This window comes from Glycine max, chromosome 12, assembly GCF_000004515.6.
Source record: "Glycine max cultivar Williams 82 chromosome 12, Glycine_max_v4.0, whole genome shotgun sequence".
NCBI classification, from domain to species: domain Eukaryota; kingdom Viridiplantae; phylum Streptophyta; class Magnoliopsida; order Fabales; family Fabaceae; genus Glycine; species Glycine max.
The window spans coordinates 1,278,341-1,292,764 of record NC_038248.2 but is presented as its reverse complement, the minus strand read 5'-3'; the positions used below and the strand labels follow the sequence as shown (position 1 = coordinate 1,292,764).

The following is a 14,424-nucleotide window of genomic DNA, read 5'->3' as shown; positions in this document are numbered from 1 at the left end:
CTGGAATCAGTGTTTTAAGTATAAAAACACCTAGAACCATGGTGCTAACATTCATTTTCAAAAGTACAGTATCATTTTTGAAATGATACTTTATTTTTGAAATGATTACTAATAAATTCTTGGATAAAATATGTTTTGGTTCCTTGTAAAAAAATTTAAAAATATTAATTTTATTTTTATAATTTTTTTTAATAATTTGATTCCTCTAAAAAATTCTTAGTTATCTTGTTAAACGGTAATCTAATATGATTAACATTATTATACAATTTGATTACAAATAAATTAAATAATTTATAATAATTAAACTCTTCAAAAATTATAAATTTTCATGATTTTTTAGGCGATCTCTCACACTTTATTATCCCATTAGGGAGAAGATAAAACAACAATAAATTTTAATATTATATGTGTTCAAATAGGTAAAGAAAAAAAAATAATTAAATCTCTTAGTCACCACAGAAAATCATCTATGTTTGGATAGGTAAAGAGTTATCTTGTTAATCGATAATCTAATATGACTAATATTATTCTATAATTTAATTACAAATGAATTAAACAATATGACGATTAAAATCTTCAAAAATTATAAATTTATCATTTTTAGACGATTTTCTCGCACTTTATGATCACAAGGAGAAGATGAAACAACAATAAATTTTAATATTATCTATGTTTGGATAGGTAAAGAGAAAAAATAATTAAGTCCCTTACTCACAACAAAAAATCATTTAACAAAAATACCATTGAAAATCAATAAAAATATATTTTATTTTTACATAAATCAAATTAATATTAAAAATTTTATAAAAATGAAATTAATACTTTTCAAATTTTATATGGACTTCAAACATATTTTATCCTATTTTTTTTAAATCTATACATGTAATTGACAGTTTCATTTTTTAGACATTATATCAGGTTAATGATTTGTTATCGAATGGAACGGGGGTAATGTATATAGTAAAATATAAAAAGTAAACCTAATGACTCCGTTGACAATGGTCCCTAAATAGGAAAAATTAGATAGATACCCCAAGAAATATGCTTACGAAGTCTGTAGATTAAATTAAAAAGTTTAATAAAAAACAATGCAAATAATTTGGCTACAGCTCACCCAACATATGGGCAGTAAAAATGAAGATGAAGAAAGCACGTCAAAATGTCAAATTACACGAAGCAAATTCTACATTTACGGCAAAAAAAAAAAAGGCAACAGATAAAAAAGCAAATTCTTTTCTTTTTTAATTTCCTTTTTTTCTCTCTTTTTGAACTCGTTGTCTACCTTATGGATCCACAGCTTATGGATGAAACCTTGCAAACGCCAGCTGATGTGGTGAGTGGAACATTTTTGTAGCATGCCACCAGTTCCTCATTTGTGTGCAAATCGACTTGCAATGTTTCCCAAACTTTCTTCTTTGGGTTTAAGAGTTCATCAGGATTACCTTCATACCCAGGGAATGTAATTCTTTCTCCTGGTTGAGCAGAACTGGGAGGCTCAACCAACTCAACCTGGAGGGAGCACAGCAATCAGGTATTTAGCACTTGAAAGGAACACACAAAAATAGCTTCCAGTTTAATTATCCACTATGGACAACCAAAGTAATGGCAACCTAATTCCAGGTTTTACTAACTAACCCTTTAAGAACCAATTTTATCTTTGAAATTATTTGTAGAGAATCTGGAGGGGGAAGTTCAAGGATTGATTGTTACTTACTGTCTGAGATGAAAATGGCACAGTACAAATTATGAAGACAAATGCATATCAATCTAGGAGAACTCTATTGTCTTTCAATTAGCACTTAACAAGTGTGACCGTGCAATCATGCAATATCTTTATAATCATAAACACTCAGCACATACAATCATACTACATCATATAATCAAAAACATTAGCCATACTAAGACCATAATAACAGTGTAATTTAAAAGCTGTCAAAATAGATCAACACCACCTGATATACACAGGTTTTGTGTTTTTCCTTACCTTGGTGTGATCACCATCGGAAGCAGCAAGAACCATTGCTTGAGATTTAATGCCCCTCATGGTTACTGGCTTTAGGTTGCAAAGAACACAGACCTTTCGGTTCTGAAAAAAGTTATTAGAATTAATTAATCAGTAGTCAAAATAGTACCTGCATAACTATATATTAACAGACAATATAATTTCTGACTCAACAAAAACCTGCATTTCATCGAGTGGTATAAATTTGACAAGCCCACTGACAACAGTTCTGGTCTGTTCTTCACCGACGTCAATCTCTTCAACATATAGTGCATCTGCATCAGGATGTTTTTGAGCTTTTATTATGAGGCCAACCCGGATATCAAGCCTTGTGATGGTAATATCTGGTTCAGCAGCAGCTTTATTTTTGGCTTCATTTGATGATTTTCCTGGTTTTTTCTTTCCATTGCCATCTGTAGTAAACAATAGCCCTAATAAGTGTAAGTAATCTTGAACAATTCTGTTATCTATTTAAGAAAAATAATGCACATGAATCCTAATGATTTGACTTCCTGTGAACTTCTTTAAACTTGTTAGAAATGGAAGAGCCGGGAAAAACACCTGAAACTTTCGTTTTCTTCAGTTGCTCAGCAACATTCTGAGCTTCGGCCTCTGCACGCACAATCCTATCAGCTTGACTTCCTGCGAACTTCTTCCTGTAGAACTCCACCTCTTCATCTTTCTGGTCAACAATTTTGAAAACATCAATGACAATAAAGCAAAAGCATAACTTGAATCCTTAATTAAATTTCAGAAAGCAGGCCACTTACCAGTTCCCTGAACAATGGCTTGGGTGTTCCAATTTTATGACCAGCACTTATGATATCCCAGGGTCTTTTTACCCTATCAACATCTCCTTTATCATCACTAAGTGAAACATGTGTATCCGCAGGCAAATTTAGCTGCTTAAATACCTTCAATGCCAGAAAACAGACAAGTACTGAGAATGATAAACTAACCAAACTTAAAACGTACTTTCACAAGTGCAATATGGATACACAGGGAAGTTAACTTACTTCAAGAGTGAAAGATGGGATAAAAGGTTCTAACAAACAAGCAAGAAGATATACAATCCCAGCTGCAGTTTTCATGACAAGAGAGCAGAGAGATTTGTTTTCCTTGTAGAGGCGCCAGAATTCAGCTTCCTGTAAATTTAATTGCAAACGGATTCAGAACGTAGGCAGCCATTTAACATGAATATAATATAAAAAGTGAATATGTTGTTGGGGGGAACCAAACATAACAGCTCCAAAGTTACCTGCAGATATGCATTTCCCTCGCTGGATATGCTCATTGCAGTTTTCAACCCTTGCTTCAGTTTAACCTTAACATATTGCAAAAGGAAATGCCATCAAACTGATAATAATTAGATAAAAAAAAAAGACCATGCACTCAAGTGATTAAATTTACAATATCATGTTGTTTCAAAAGGGTGATAGACTACCTTCTCCATTGCTTCTATGTATTGGTCTATATATGCAGCAACTTTATCAGCCAACTTTTTGGTCGGACCATGGGAGTCACCACTTACATTATCAGGAACAGAGGGGATAATGGAATCATATCCTTGCCCTTCACAGCACAAAGTAATGTGTGCATCAAATAACAGGAAGAAGAAGCAAATGAAATAAACAGTGGAATATTGAAGAAAGTAATAGGTATAGATCTTTACACGTTCCAAAAACTGTGATAAAGAGTTTGACCAAAATGATGAAAGAGTTTGACCAACCTGCAGGTTTGGCAATAAAACTCAAAACTCGGTTGATAAAGTTGCCCAAATTATTCAGTAACTCACTATTTAGTTTAGCTTGCAAGTCCGGCCATGTAAATAACGTATCTGATACCTACAACACAAAATCCATTCAAAGATTCAATAAATGGGAAGAGAATAGAATATCCATTAATGTTTCACAAGAGACAAGACAGGTAAAATAGAATTGATAAAGTATGTTTAAAATAGAATTACCTCCGGCCTATTTGTGAGCAAGTAATATCTCCATACTTCAACTGGAATATTAGTATCTTTCGCATCATTACCAAAAACCCCAATACCTTTGCTCTTAGAAAACTTCCCTACAAATAATTTTTCAGTAAAATTTAGTTACTTCATAATGTCCAAATGTCCATCATTATCAGTTTACTTCCAAAGCAAGTCATCCGTCTGATTATATGCATCATTAGGCCCATTTTGGATTAACTTGTAGCCCATGTGAGCTGTTCAATTTAGATAAGTATTTGATTCCTAACTCAAAAAATAAGCCCATACAAGTTTTTAAGTGATTATGGACAAATGAAATGAGGATGGTTTTAAAAAATTCAGGTACATAAGACATAAGTTGATTTTAACTTGTGCAAAAATAATAATTTATTTTACCTCTTTCATTCATTTTATTCTCTCATCTATAAGTGCTTTTTGAGAAGTTTATCAAAACTAGCTGACTGAAACCATTGCAACTCAGATAACTAACCTGCTTCATAATTCAAGTATTCAGTAACACTAATAGTCTTCATTAAAGTCCAATTTTCACTAGTTCCAAGTAGAGTAGATGGAAACATCACCTGAAGAATAAATTCCATCAGATTACAAAGAACTTTTAACTCAGCTGGAGAATTAAAGATCAGTGAGGGAAAATGATAGAAAACAAGACACTGACATAAATTGTCCCAAGTAAACATAAGAGCATAAAAATCCTCAAATTGTATAAAGACACCAACTTACAGTGTGGAATGGCACATTGTCCTTGCCCATAAACTGATACAGCTCCACATTCTCTGGGTTTTTCCACCATTTCTCCCATTCATGTGTGTAGCACGAAGTAATTGAGACATATCCAATAGGTGCATCAAACCAAACATAGAAAACCTTCCAGTATAGAGCACATAAATTTAAAAAATTAAAAACTGAAAACAACTAAAATTTTGAAAAAGTCAACAGAAAAACTGACCTTGTCACTGTATTTTTCATGTGGAACAGGAACCCCCCACTTTAGATCCCTCGTAATACAGCGTGGCTTTAACCCTTCTCTAAGCCATGAATTTGTTGTTTGGATAGCATTTTGACTCCATCCACCAACCACAGACATCTCACTGATGTATTTTTCCAATCTATCTTTTAATAGGGGGAGTTCAAGAAACAAGTGATCTGTATCACGAATATGAGGAGTTTTCTGACAAACCTGTCACAGATGTCAAAAATCTCATCTAAGAAGTTATCAACTTTCATCTACCTCAACACAACCATAATTGTACCAGTACAACACAAATAAATAAACATGTGTGTGCTCCAAAAAGCATGATTAAAACAAAAAAGTATTAAAAAAAACCAAGGAAACTCATAGCAAAGGGAAAACAAAAGTTAAGGAACAGGATTGTGCATTGAAAGTTTGAAACCCAGGGCTACTAAAAACTCCAACTCGGAAATCCATTCAATTCAGAAAGATCATCCATGAGAATCACAATCCACAAATTGGAGTGAAACCATTAATTAATCAACCAGCAAAACCTAGAGTTAAAATTTAGTAGAGATTAAACCTTGCATCTGGGATTTTTCAATTCTGTTGGATTTAGAAGCTTTCCACACTTCTCACACTGGTCTCCTCGGGCAGAATCATACTCGCAGCCAGGAGTCGGGCAGGTTCCCTCCACAAGCCTATCAGCCAAGAACCTTTCACAGGTGTTGCAGTAAAGCTGAAATACAATAGGCATTTAAGTAAAGCAAAGTATAATAATAACATCCTTGAAAATATTTGACATCAGGAAACTATCCTTCAACTTTCAACCAAGGAGAGAATGACCACACCAACAAAATATGAAATAAATACGGTTTGGCCAAAGAACCTGCTGCATTGTGTTCTCGGATAGCCACTTGTTTTCGAATATCTTTCTGAAAATTGCTTGGCAAACTTCAGTTTGCTCAGGGGATGACGTCCGTCCAAATTCATCAAAACTTATATTGAACCAATTGTACACCTCCTTATGAATAGCATGATATCTACAAATACAGAGAATTAAGAGTGTAAATAAAACTTCGCTCAAGGAATGAATCAGTGTGAAACAAAAGACTCGCAAATCTAGTCCACCACATCATTAAATAATAAGATCCTTTGAATATAATTATAACTATTATACTAAGTCAGCGAACATATACAGCTCAGATTAAATAAATAAAAAGGATAAAAAGAGGAAACGCATATATACTTGTCACAAATCTCTTTGGGAGAGCAGTTTTCTTCCATGGCTTTAGTCTCAGTGGCAGTTCCATACTCATCAGTACCGCAGATGTAAATAGCGTTATAACCGCGAAGCCGACAGTAGCGAGCGAATACATCAGCACTCAACACGCCTAAACAAAATCAAACCAATACGTTGATCCTTACACATATTTAATCATGGATTTAAATCGATCAAATTCAAATTGAATGAAGGAGTGAAACGTACATCCAATGATGTTGCCGAGGTGAGGAACGTTGTTGACGTAAGGCAAGGCACTGGTGATGAGAATGTTGCGCTTTCCTTCGACGGGAAGCTTCGGCGCTATCAGATTCTCTGCCATGGGAAAAGAATTCGGTTGCGTTCGCCGGAGAGATGAAGCAGTTGCGCCGGCGGCGAGATTGAGAAACGGAGGGTAAGGAAGGGTGAGGCCGGCGCTTTTTGTAATGAACCTGACTATTGTGTCTAACAACTGACTGACTAGGTATTCCCACTCGTTGGTAGCACCTCTTCTAAATGGATACCTTCGCTTAACAAGTTCTCCATTATTGTATAAAATTTGTTTATGGTTATATATATAAATTAAATTTAATAACTATTTCTTGTAAAAATAAAAAATAGGTGATTTCACAGTGACACTTTGCAATAACTAGACAGATTTTATAATTTAAACTTGTTTACAAAATAATTAAATAAAATTTTCATCTAATAAAAAAATTAAAAATTAGTTGAAATGATTTGTCCGACATAAAATAAGTTTATTTAAATATATTTTTTAAAAAATACTTATTTTAATAAAATAAATAATTTTTTGTTTTTATTTTTTGTGTGTTTGTTCAAACTATGTCTGCTTAAAAAAAATTGAGTTCTGATTATTATTTTGATAAACAAATTCTATATGTTTATAAAAAAAATTAAAAACACTTATTATAAAAATAAAGTTTAAACAAACCAATCCATAGTGTTTATCTCTTCTAATTTATCTTTTTCATTTTATTTTTAAATAAAATTTCAATATTTTTAAGACATAAAAAGTCAAAGTAATATTATATTACAACATAAATTAATTACCATAATTTAAAATATAGATTATATATTTAAAAATGACATGTGTAAGATTTTAATGTTGTACTTGTATAATGCATGTTTGGATTAAATTTTAAAAATATAAATTTAAAACTAAAGTATATTGTAAAGTTAAGTTTGTTAAAAATGAATTTACTGTAACATAATTTACGTTCAGATATTTTTTTCCTCAAAAAGTAAGATGATAAAATGAAATTTGTTAGGATAATATCAATCAAAGTCAAAGGTACTTCAATTCATGCTTTTATTGTAAATATACAAATCAAAAATACTTATATTTATAAAAAAAACATCAAATTGTTTGCTTATGATTCAAATCCGAGTTTATCTCAAATGCAAGTTGCAAAATTAAATTTTAGAGAATTCAAACATTATACGAAATTAAGTTTAGGACTCCAAAAGTATGTTTGGGGTACCTAAAGGGTATTAAAATATACTTACAATAAGTTGCCAAAAAAACTTAATTTAAGTTACTCAAAGCAACTATTTTTTAAACTCTTTTTTTTTCTTCTGTTTCTTTACCTTTTTAAAATAAGCTCATTATTTTGTTAAGAGCTTTTGTGGAGAAGAAAAACAAAACTAAAGCACACACTATCTAAGTACATGATAAGATATCTAATGTTAGGTGCACATTAGACAACAAAGCAAATAATGTTAGAATATAGGTAGATTATGTCAAAAAATAATTTTGAATAACATTTTATAATATTTATCTTTTCAAGAAAAAATAATTAATAATCACATTTTTATAATCATTATCGTTACAACTTATTATCGTCATCATTGTGACTACTGCTGCATAATAAGTGTAAAGAGAGTATTTATTAAAACTTAACTGCTCCATTTAAGTGCTCTTTACAGTGTATTTAAAGAGCATTTACTTGAAAACAATACAATACCTATTGGCTTGCGTTCCTCAGTGGCAAAAATCTTCTCAACAGTCAACGTACAGCTAGCAGAACTATTTAAACCTCAAGAGCCAGTACAAAATCCATGCATTATAAAGGTTGGAAAAGCAATAACGATATAAAACCATAGCTAAATTTGTCTTTCCTCGTACGTATAACTCTTCCCCAAATTATTTCATGCGAGTTTAAACTACAACTCATTATCAGAATGATTCAGCTTTATTTTTTACTTCATTTAACGATTTTGCTGGTTTTTTCTTTACATTGCCATCTGTAGTAAACAATAACCCTAATCAGTGTAAGTAATCTTGAACAATTCTGTTATCTATTTAAGAAAAATAATGCACATGAATCCTAACGACTTGACTTCCTGCCAACTTCTTTAAACTTGTTAGAAATGGAAGAGCCGGGAAAAACACCTGAAACTTTCGTTTTCTTCAGTTGCTCAGCAACATTCTGAGCTTCGGCCTCTGCACGCACAATCCTATCAGCTTGACTTCCTGCGAACTTCTTCCTGTAGAACTTCACCTCTTCATCTTTCTGGTCAACAATTTTGAAAACATCAATGACAATAAAGTAAAAGCATAACTTGAATCCTTAATTAAATTTCAGAAAGCAGGCCACTTACCAGTTCCCTGAACAATGGCTTGGGTGTTCCAATTTTATGACTAGCACTTATGATATCCCAGGGTCTTTTTACCCTATCAATGTCTCCTTTATCGTCACAAAGTGAAACATGTGTATCCACAGGCAAATTTAGCTGCTTAAATACCTTCAATGCCAGAAAACAGACAAGTACTGAGAATGAGAATGTCTTGGAATAACTAACCAAACTTAAAACGTACTGTCGCAAGTGCAATATGGATACACAGGGAAGTTAACTTACTTCAAGAGTGAAAGATGGAATAAAAGGTTCTAACAAACAAGCAAGAAGATATACAATCCCAGCTGCAGTTTTCATGACAAGGGAGCAGAGAGATTTGTTTTCCTTGTAGAGGCGCCAGAATTCAGCTTCCTATAAATTTAATTGCAAAAGGATTCAGAACGTAGGCAGCCATTTAGCAAGAATATAATATAAAAAGTGAATATGCTGTTGGGGGGAACCAAACATAGCAGCTCCAAAGTTACCTGCAGATATGCATTTCCCTCGCTGGATATGCTCATTGCGACTTTCAACCCTTGCTTTAGTTTAACCTTAACATATTGCAAAAGGAAATTCCATCAAACTGATAATAATTAGATTAAAATAAAAGACCATGCACTCTAGTGATTAAATTTAGCAAATCATGTTGTTTCAAAAGGGTGATAAATTACCTTCTCCATTGCTTCTATGTATTGGTCTATATATGCAGCAACTTTATCAGCCAATTTTTTGGTCGGACCATGGGAGTCACCACTTACATCATCAGGAACAGAGGGGATAATGGAATCATATCCTTGCCCTTCACAGCACAAAGTAATGTGTGTATCAAATAACAGGAAGAAGCAGCAAATGAAATAAACAGTGGAATATTGAAGAAAGTAATAGGTATAGATCATTACACGTTCTAAAGGCGGTGAAAAAAGAAAACTATTTATCAATAGTCAAAATATATAAAGTCACAATACTAATGAATGTAATTTCTCAGGATTTGTAGCAGCTAATCAGTAGACACTTGAAGATAAAAATGATGAAAGAGTTTGACCAACCTGCAGGTTTGGCAATAAAACTCAAAACTCGGTTGATAAAGTTGCCCAAATTATTCAATAACTCACTATTTAATTTAGCTTGCAAGTCCGACCACGTAAATAACGTATCTGATACCTACAACGCAAAATCCATTCAAAGATTCAATAAATGGGAAGAGAATAGAATATCCATTAATGTTTCACAAGAGACAAGACAGGTAAAATAGAATTGATAAAGTATGTTTAAAATAGAATTACCTCCGGCCTATTAGTGAGCAAGTAATATCTCCATACTTCAACTGGAATATTAGTATCTTTCGCATCATTACCAAAAACTCCGATACCTTTGCTCTTAGAAAACTTCCCTACAAATAATTTTTCAGTAAAATTTAGTTACTTCATAATGTCCAAATGTCAATAATTATCAGTTTACTTCCAAAGAAAGTCACCCGTCTGGTTATATGCATCATTAGGCCCTTTTTGGATTAACTTGTAACCCATGTGAGCTGTTCAATTTAGATAAGTATTTGATTCCCAACTCAAAAAATAAACCCATACAAGTTTTTAAGTGATTATGGACAAATGAAATGAGGATGGTTTTAAAAAATTCAGGTACATAAGACATAAGTTGATTTTAACTTGTGCAAAAATAATAATTTATTTTACCTCTTTCATTCATTTTATTCTCTCATCTATAAGTGCTTTTTGAGAAGTTTATCAAAACTAGCTGACCGAAACCATTGCAACTCAGATAACTAACCTGCTTCATAATTCAAGTATTCAGTAACACTAATAGTCTTCATTAAAGTCCAATTTTCACTAGTTCCAAGTAGAGTAGATGGAAACATCACCTGAAGAATAAATTCCATCAGATTACAAAGAACTTTTAACTCAGCTGGAGAATTAAAGATCAGTGATGGAAAATGATAGAAAACAAGATACTGACATAAATCGTCCCAAGTAAACATAAGAGCATAAAAATCCTCAAATTGTATAAAGACACCAACTTACAGTATGGAATGGCACATTGTCCTTGCCCATAAACTGATACAGCTCCACATTCTCTGGGTTTTTCCACCATTTCTCCCAATCACGTGTGTAGCACGAAGTGATTGAGACATATCCAATAGGTGCATCAAACCATACATAGAAAACCTTCCAGTATAGAGCACATAAATTTAAAAAATGAAAACAACTAAAATTTTGAAAAAGTCAATCGAAAAACTGACCTTGTCACTGTATTTTTCATGTGGAACCGGAACCCCCCACTTTAGATCCCTTGTAATACAGCGTGGCTTTAACCCTTCTCTAAGCCATGAATTTGTTGTTTGGATAGCATTTTGACTCCATCCACCAACCACAGACATCTCACTGATGTATTTTTCCAATCTATCTTTCAATAGGGGGAGTTCAAGAAACAAGTGATCTGTATCACGAATACGAGGAGTTTTCTGACAAACCTGTTACAGATGTCAAAAATCTCATCTAAGAAGTTATCAACTTTCATCTACCTCAACACAACCATAATTGTACTAGAACATTACAAATAAATAAACGTGTGTGCTCCAGAAAGCATGATTAAAACAAAAAAGTATAAAAAGAACCAAGGAAACTCAGCAAAGGGAAAACAAAAGTTAAGGAATGGGGTTGTGCAATGAAAGTATGAAACCCAGAGCTATTAAAAACTCCAACTCGGAAATCCATTCAATTCAGAAAGATCATCAACGAGAATCACAACAAATGCTTCCACAAATTGGAATGAAACCATTAATTAATCAACCAGCAAAACATAGAGTTAAAATTTAGTAGAAAGATTAAACCTTGCATCCGGGATTTTTCAATTCTGTTGGATTTAGAAGCTTTCCACACTTCTCACACTGGTCTCCTCGGGCAGAATCATACTCGCAGCCAGGAGTCGGGCAGGTTCCCTCCACAAGCCTATCAGCCAAGAACCTTTCACAGGTGTTGCAGTAAAGCTGAAATACAATAGGCATTTAAGTAAAGCAAAGTATAATAATAACATCCTTGAAAATATTTGACATCAGGAAACTATCCTTCAACTTTCAACCAAGGAGAGAATGACCACACCAACAAAATAAGAAATAAATACAGTTTGGCCAAAGAACCTGCTGCATTGTGTTCTCGGATAGCCACTTGTTTTCGAATATCTTTCTGAAAATTGCTTGGCAAACTTCAGTTTGCTCAGGGGATGACGTCCGCCCAAATTCATCAAAACTTATATTGAACCAATTGTAGACCTCCTTATGAATAGCATGGTATCTACAAATACACAAAGAATTGAGAGTGTTAATGAAACTTCGCTCCCAAGGAATGAATCAGTGTGAAACAAAAGACAAACCTAGTCCACCACATCATTAAATAATAAGATCATTTGAATATAATTATAATCATTATACTAAGTAAGCGAGAATATACAGCTCAGATTAAATAAATAAAAAAGTTAAAAAGTTGAAACACATATACTTGTCACAAATCTCTTTGGGAGAGCAGTTTTCTTCCATGGCTTTAGTCTCAGTGGCGGTTCCATACTCATCAGTACCGCAGATGTAAATAGCGTTATAACCGCGAAGCCGACAGTAGCGAGCAAACACATCAGCACTCAACACGCCTAAACAAAATCAAACCAATACTTTAATCCCTCGGCAACGCACGCAAGATAAATACACAGATTGAATCATGGATTTAAATCGATTAAATTCAAATTGAATGAAGGAATGAAACGTACATCCAATGATGTTGCCGAGGTGAGGAACATTGTTGACGTAAGGCAAGGCACTGGTGATGAGAATGTTGCGCTTTCCTTCGACGGGAAGCTTCGGCGCTTTCAGATTCTCTGTCATTGGAAAAGAATTCGGTTGCGTTCCCCGGAGAGATGAAGCAGTTCCGCCGGCGGCGAGATTGAGAAACGGAGAGTAAGGAAGGGTGAGGCCGGCGTTTGTGTTTGTAACGAACTGACTATTGTGTGTAACAACTGACTGACTAGGTATTCCAACTCGTTCGTAGCACCTCTTCTAAATGTATACCTTGCTTAACAAGTTTTCCGTTATTGTATAAAATTTGTTTATGTTTTTATATATATAATTAAATTCAATAACTATTTCTTGAAAAAATAAAAAATAGGTGATTTCAATAACTATAAGTAGTATTTTATTTCTTTATGTTAATATTTTTTGTAACTCTATATATTATAGAGGGTTTTTTTATAGTAATTTGTTTTTAGTCCTGTCTTTCAATTATGGATAATTGAAACTCTGAATAAAAAACAATTGACATAATAAAAAGAGATAGAGGAAAAATAATATTATAGATTCTATAATAAAAATATTACATAAATAATATAGTTCTTTATTGACCGAAAATGTATTTGTATTACTAACAACAAAATATATTATTTTAATAGTGAAATTATTGATTAATATATAATTGATTATAAGAATAAATTTTATAGTTGGATATCTTAGATAAAGATTAATGTTAAAATGATATATTTCATTTGATTGTTTGAAAAATAGTTTTTGATAGAAAATCACAACAAGTATGAAAATATTTATAATACTGAATTTTATATTTAAATTAATTAGTTGTTCAAAATAAATAAAAAAATTTCTCTGGACGAGTTACAAATATGCACAAACAAGAAGGGTTGAATTACAATAAAATCAATTCATCTTCATAGCAAGGGAGTTGTAAATACACCGTGGAATACAAGAAAAAATGTGATGACTAGAGTTGATGATCGATGTCATAGCTAGGATACGTAATCATGTATCTTCTAACATATTGAATTTTAAAGCCAATATTAGCTCCAAGCAGCTCCCTAATGGTTAATATGATTAACAAGAACTCCACATTCTGAGAATTTATCTTCTGCACAAAACAAGCAACTTACAATCTTTATGTCTCAAAGATAACAGATTGTATACAAGTTCAACGAGCCACAACATGTCAACATCTATTGTAAAAGAGCAAAAGCTTCCCCCTCTTGCACATCCAATAATTAAAGATTGGATCCAACCAATTTTAGCTCAAACAAAATAACTTCCAGAACTATATTCCAGAATAGGTACTTTTTATTTTGGTTTATCTCGTGGCAATTTTATTTATTTTCTAACTTTATTTTTATTTTGAAGGAATAACGATACAGCGAATATAATTAAAAACTAAAGGGAAGGGATGGGGTGTACTTAGGAAACTAAATGGTGCAAATAGCAATTTCCTTCTTATGTAGCTTTGATCAGGGTAGTAAGTTTGGGCTCTGGTCCCATTGTCAAACACAACACATTTTTACATTAGTACATCATACTGTTACTTGGTGTACTCAGCATTTTTGCTGGGACACCCAACACGTAGGATGAAATGGTAAAAATGTCCTTCATCCTAATAATATAAATAAAATTACAATTTTGTCCATACGACCTTCTTCTTGTTGTTCTTGTTTCTGCGGTCATCGCATGCATCCTTCTTCTTCTTGTTCCTATTCCTACGACCACCACTGACCCATTCATCTACTTCTTCCTCTTCCTACGGTCT

The 14,424-nt window shown here is 32.8% G+C and overlaps 2 protein-coding genes across 4 annotated transcripts; both read right to left on the bottom strand.

Moving 5' to 3' along the window:
- Positions 1–1,042: 1,042 nt before the first annotated feature.
- LOC100809861 (probable methionine--tRNA ligase) lies at positions 1,043–6,757 on the bottom strand. 3 transcript variants are annotated; one of them, XM_006591955.3, is made up of 18 exons: positions 6,440–6,740; positions 6,200–6,344; positions 5,840–5,993; positions 5,534–5,689; positions 4,948–5,178; positions 4,722–4,865; positions 4,471–4,561; positions 3,969–4,075; positions 3,798–3,846; positions 3,675–3,731; positions 3,447–3,574; positions 3,261–3,326; positions 3,019–3,147; positions 2,773–2,916; positions 2,564–2,684; positions 2,183–2,415; positions 1,985–2,086; positions 1,043–1,509 (listed from the first exon to the last, which is right to left on the bottom strand). In XM_006591955.3, the coding sequence occupies exons 1-18, from the start codon at positions 6,552–6,554 to the stop codon at positions 1,279–1,281; spliced, it is 2,403 nt and encodes an 800-aa protein (XP_006592018.1). In that variant the 5' UTR covers positions 6,555–6,740; the 3' UTR covers positions 1,043–1,278. The 3 variants fall into 3 exon arrangements, with proteins under 3 accessions (XP_006592018.1, XP_006592017.1, XP_014619901.1); XM_006591954.3 differs by lacking the exon at positions 3,675–3,731 and having other exon boundaries at positions 3,732–3,846; positions 6,440–6,757; XM_014764415.2 differs by having other exon boundaries at positions 3,675–3,846; positions 6,440–6,752.
- Positions 6,758–8,340: 1,583 nt separating this feature from the next.
- On the bottom strand, positions 8,341–12,885 carry LOC100786507 (probable methionine--tRNA ligase). Its single transcript, XM_006591953.4, has 15 exons — positions 12,620–12,885; positions 12,358–12,502; positions 12,000–12,153; positions 11,694–11,849; positions 11,103–11,333; positions 10,885–11,028; positions 10,634–10,724; positions 10,132–10,238; positions 9,895–10,009; positions 9,520–9,647; positions 9,334–9,399; positions 9,092–9,220; positions 8,834–8,977; positions 8,625–8,745; positions 8,341–8,476 (listed from the first exon to the last, which is right to left on the bottom strand). Exons 1-15 carry the CDS (start codon positions 12,732–12,734, stop codon positions 8,409–8,411), a joined length of 1,914 nt encoding a protein of 637 aa, XP_006592016.1. The 5' UTR covers positions 12,735–12,885; the 3' UTR covers positions 8,341–8,408.
- Positions 12,886–14,424: the final 1,539 nt, after the last annotated feature.

Bases quoted from the DNA above. Each gene is read 5' to 3' on its own strand.
- LOC100809861 (XM_014764415.2), bottom strand. From the start codon at position 6,554: ATGGCAGAGAATCTGATAGCGCCGAAGCTTCCCGTCGAAGGAAAGCGC. The intron at 3,148-3,260 runs GTAACTTTGGAG...TTAAATTTACAG, and splicing joins AGGGAAATGCATATCTGCAG to GAAGCTGAATTCTGGCGCCT. The intron at 2,917-3,018 runs GTAAGTTAACTT...CTGGCATTGAAG, and splicing joins TCCCATCTTTCACTCTTGAA to GTATTTAAGCAGCTAAATTT.
- LOC100786507 (XM_006591953.4), bottom strand. From the start codon at position 12,734: ATGACAGAGAATCTGAAAGCGCCGAAGCTTCCCGTCGAAGGAAAGCGC. The intron at 11,850-11,999 runs GTTCTTTGGCCA...ATTGTATTTCAG, and splicing joins CCGAGAACACAATGCAGCAG to CTTTACTGCAACACCTGTGA. The intron at 8,978-9,091 runs GTAAGTTAACTT...CTGGCATTGAAG, and splicing joins TTCCATCTTTCACTCTTGAA to GTATTTAAGCAGCTAAATTT.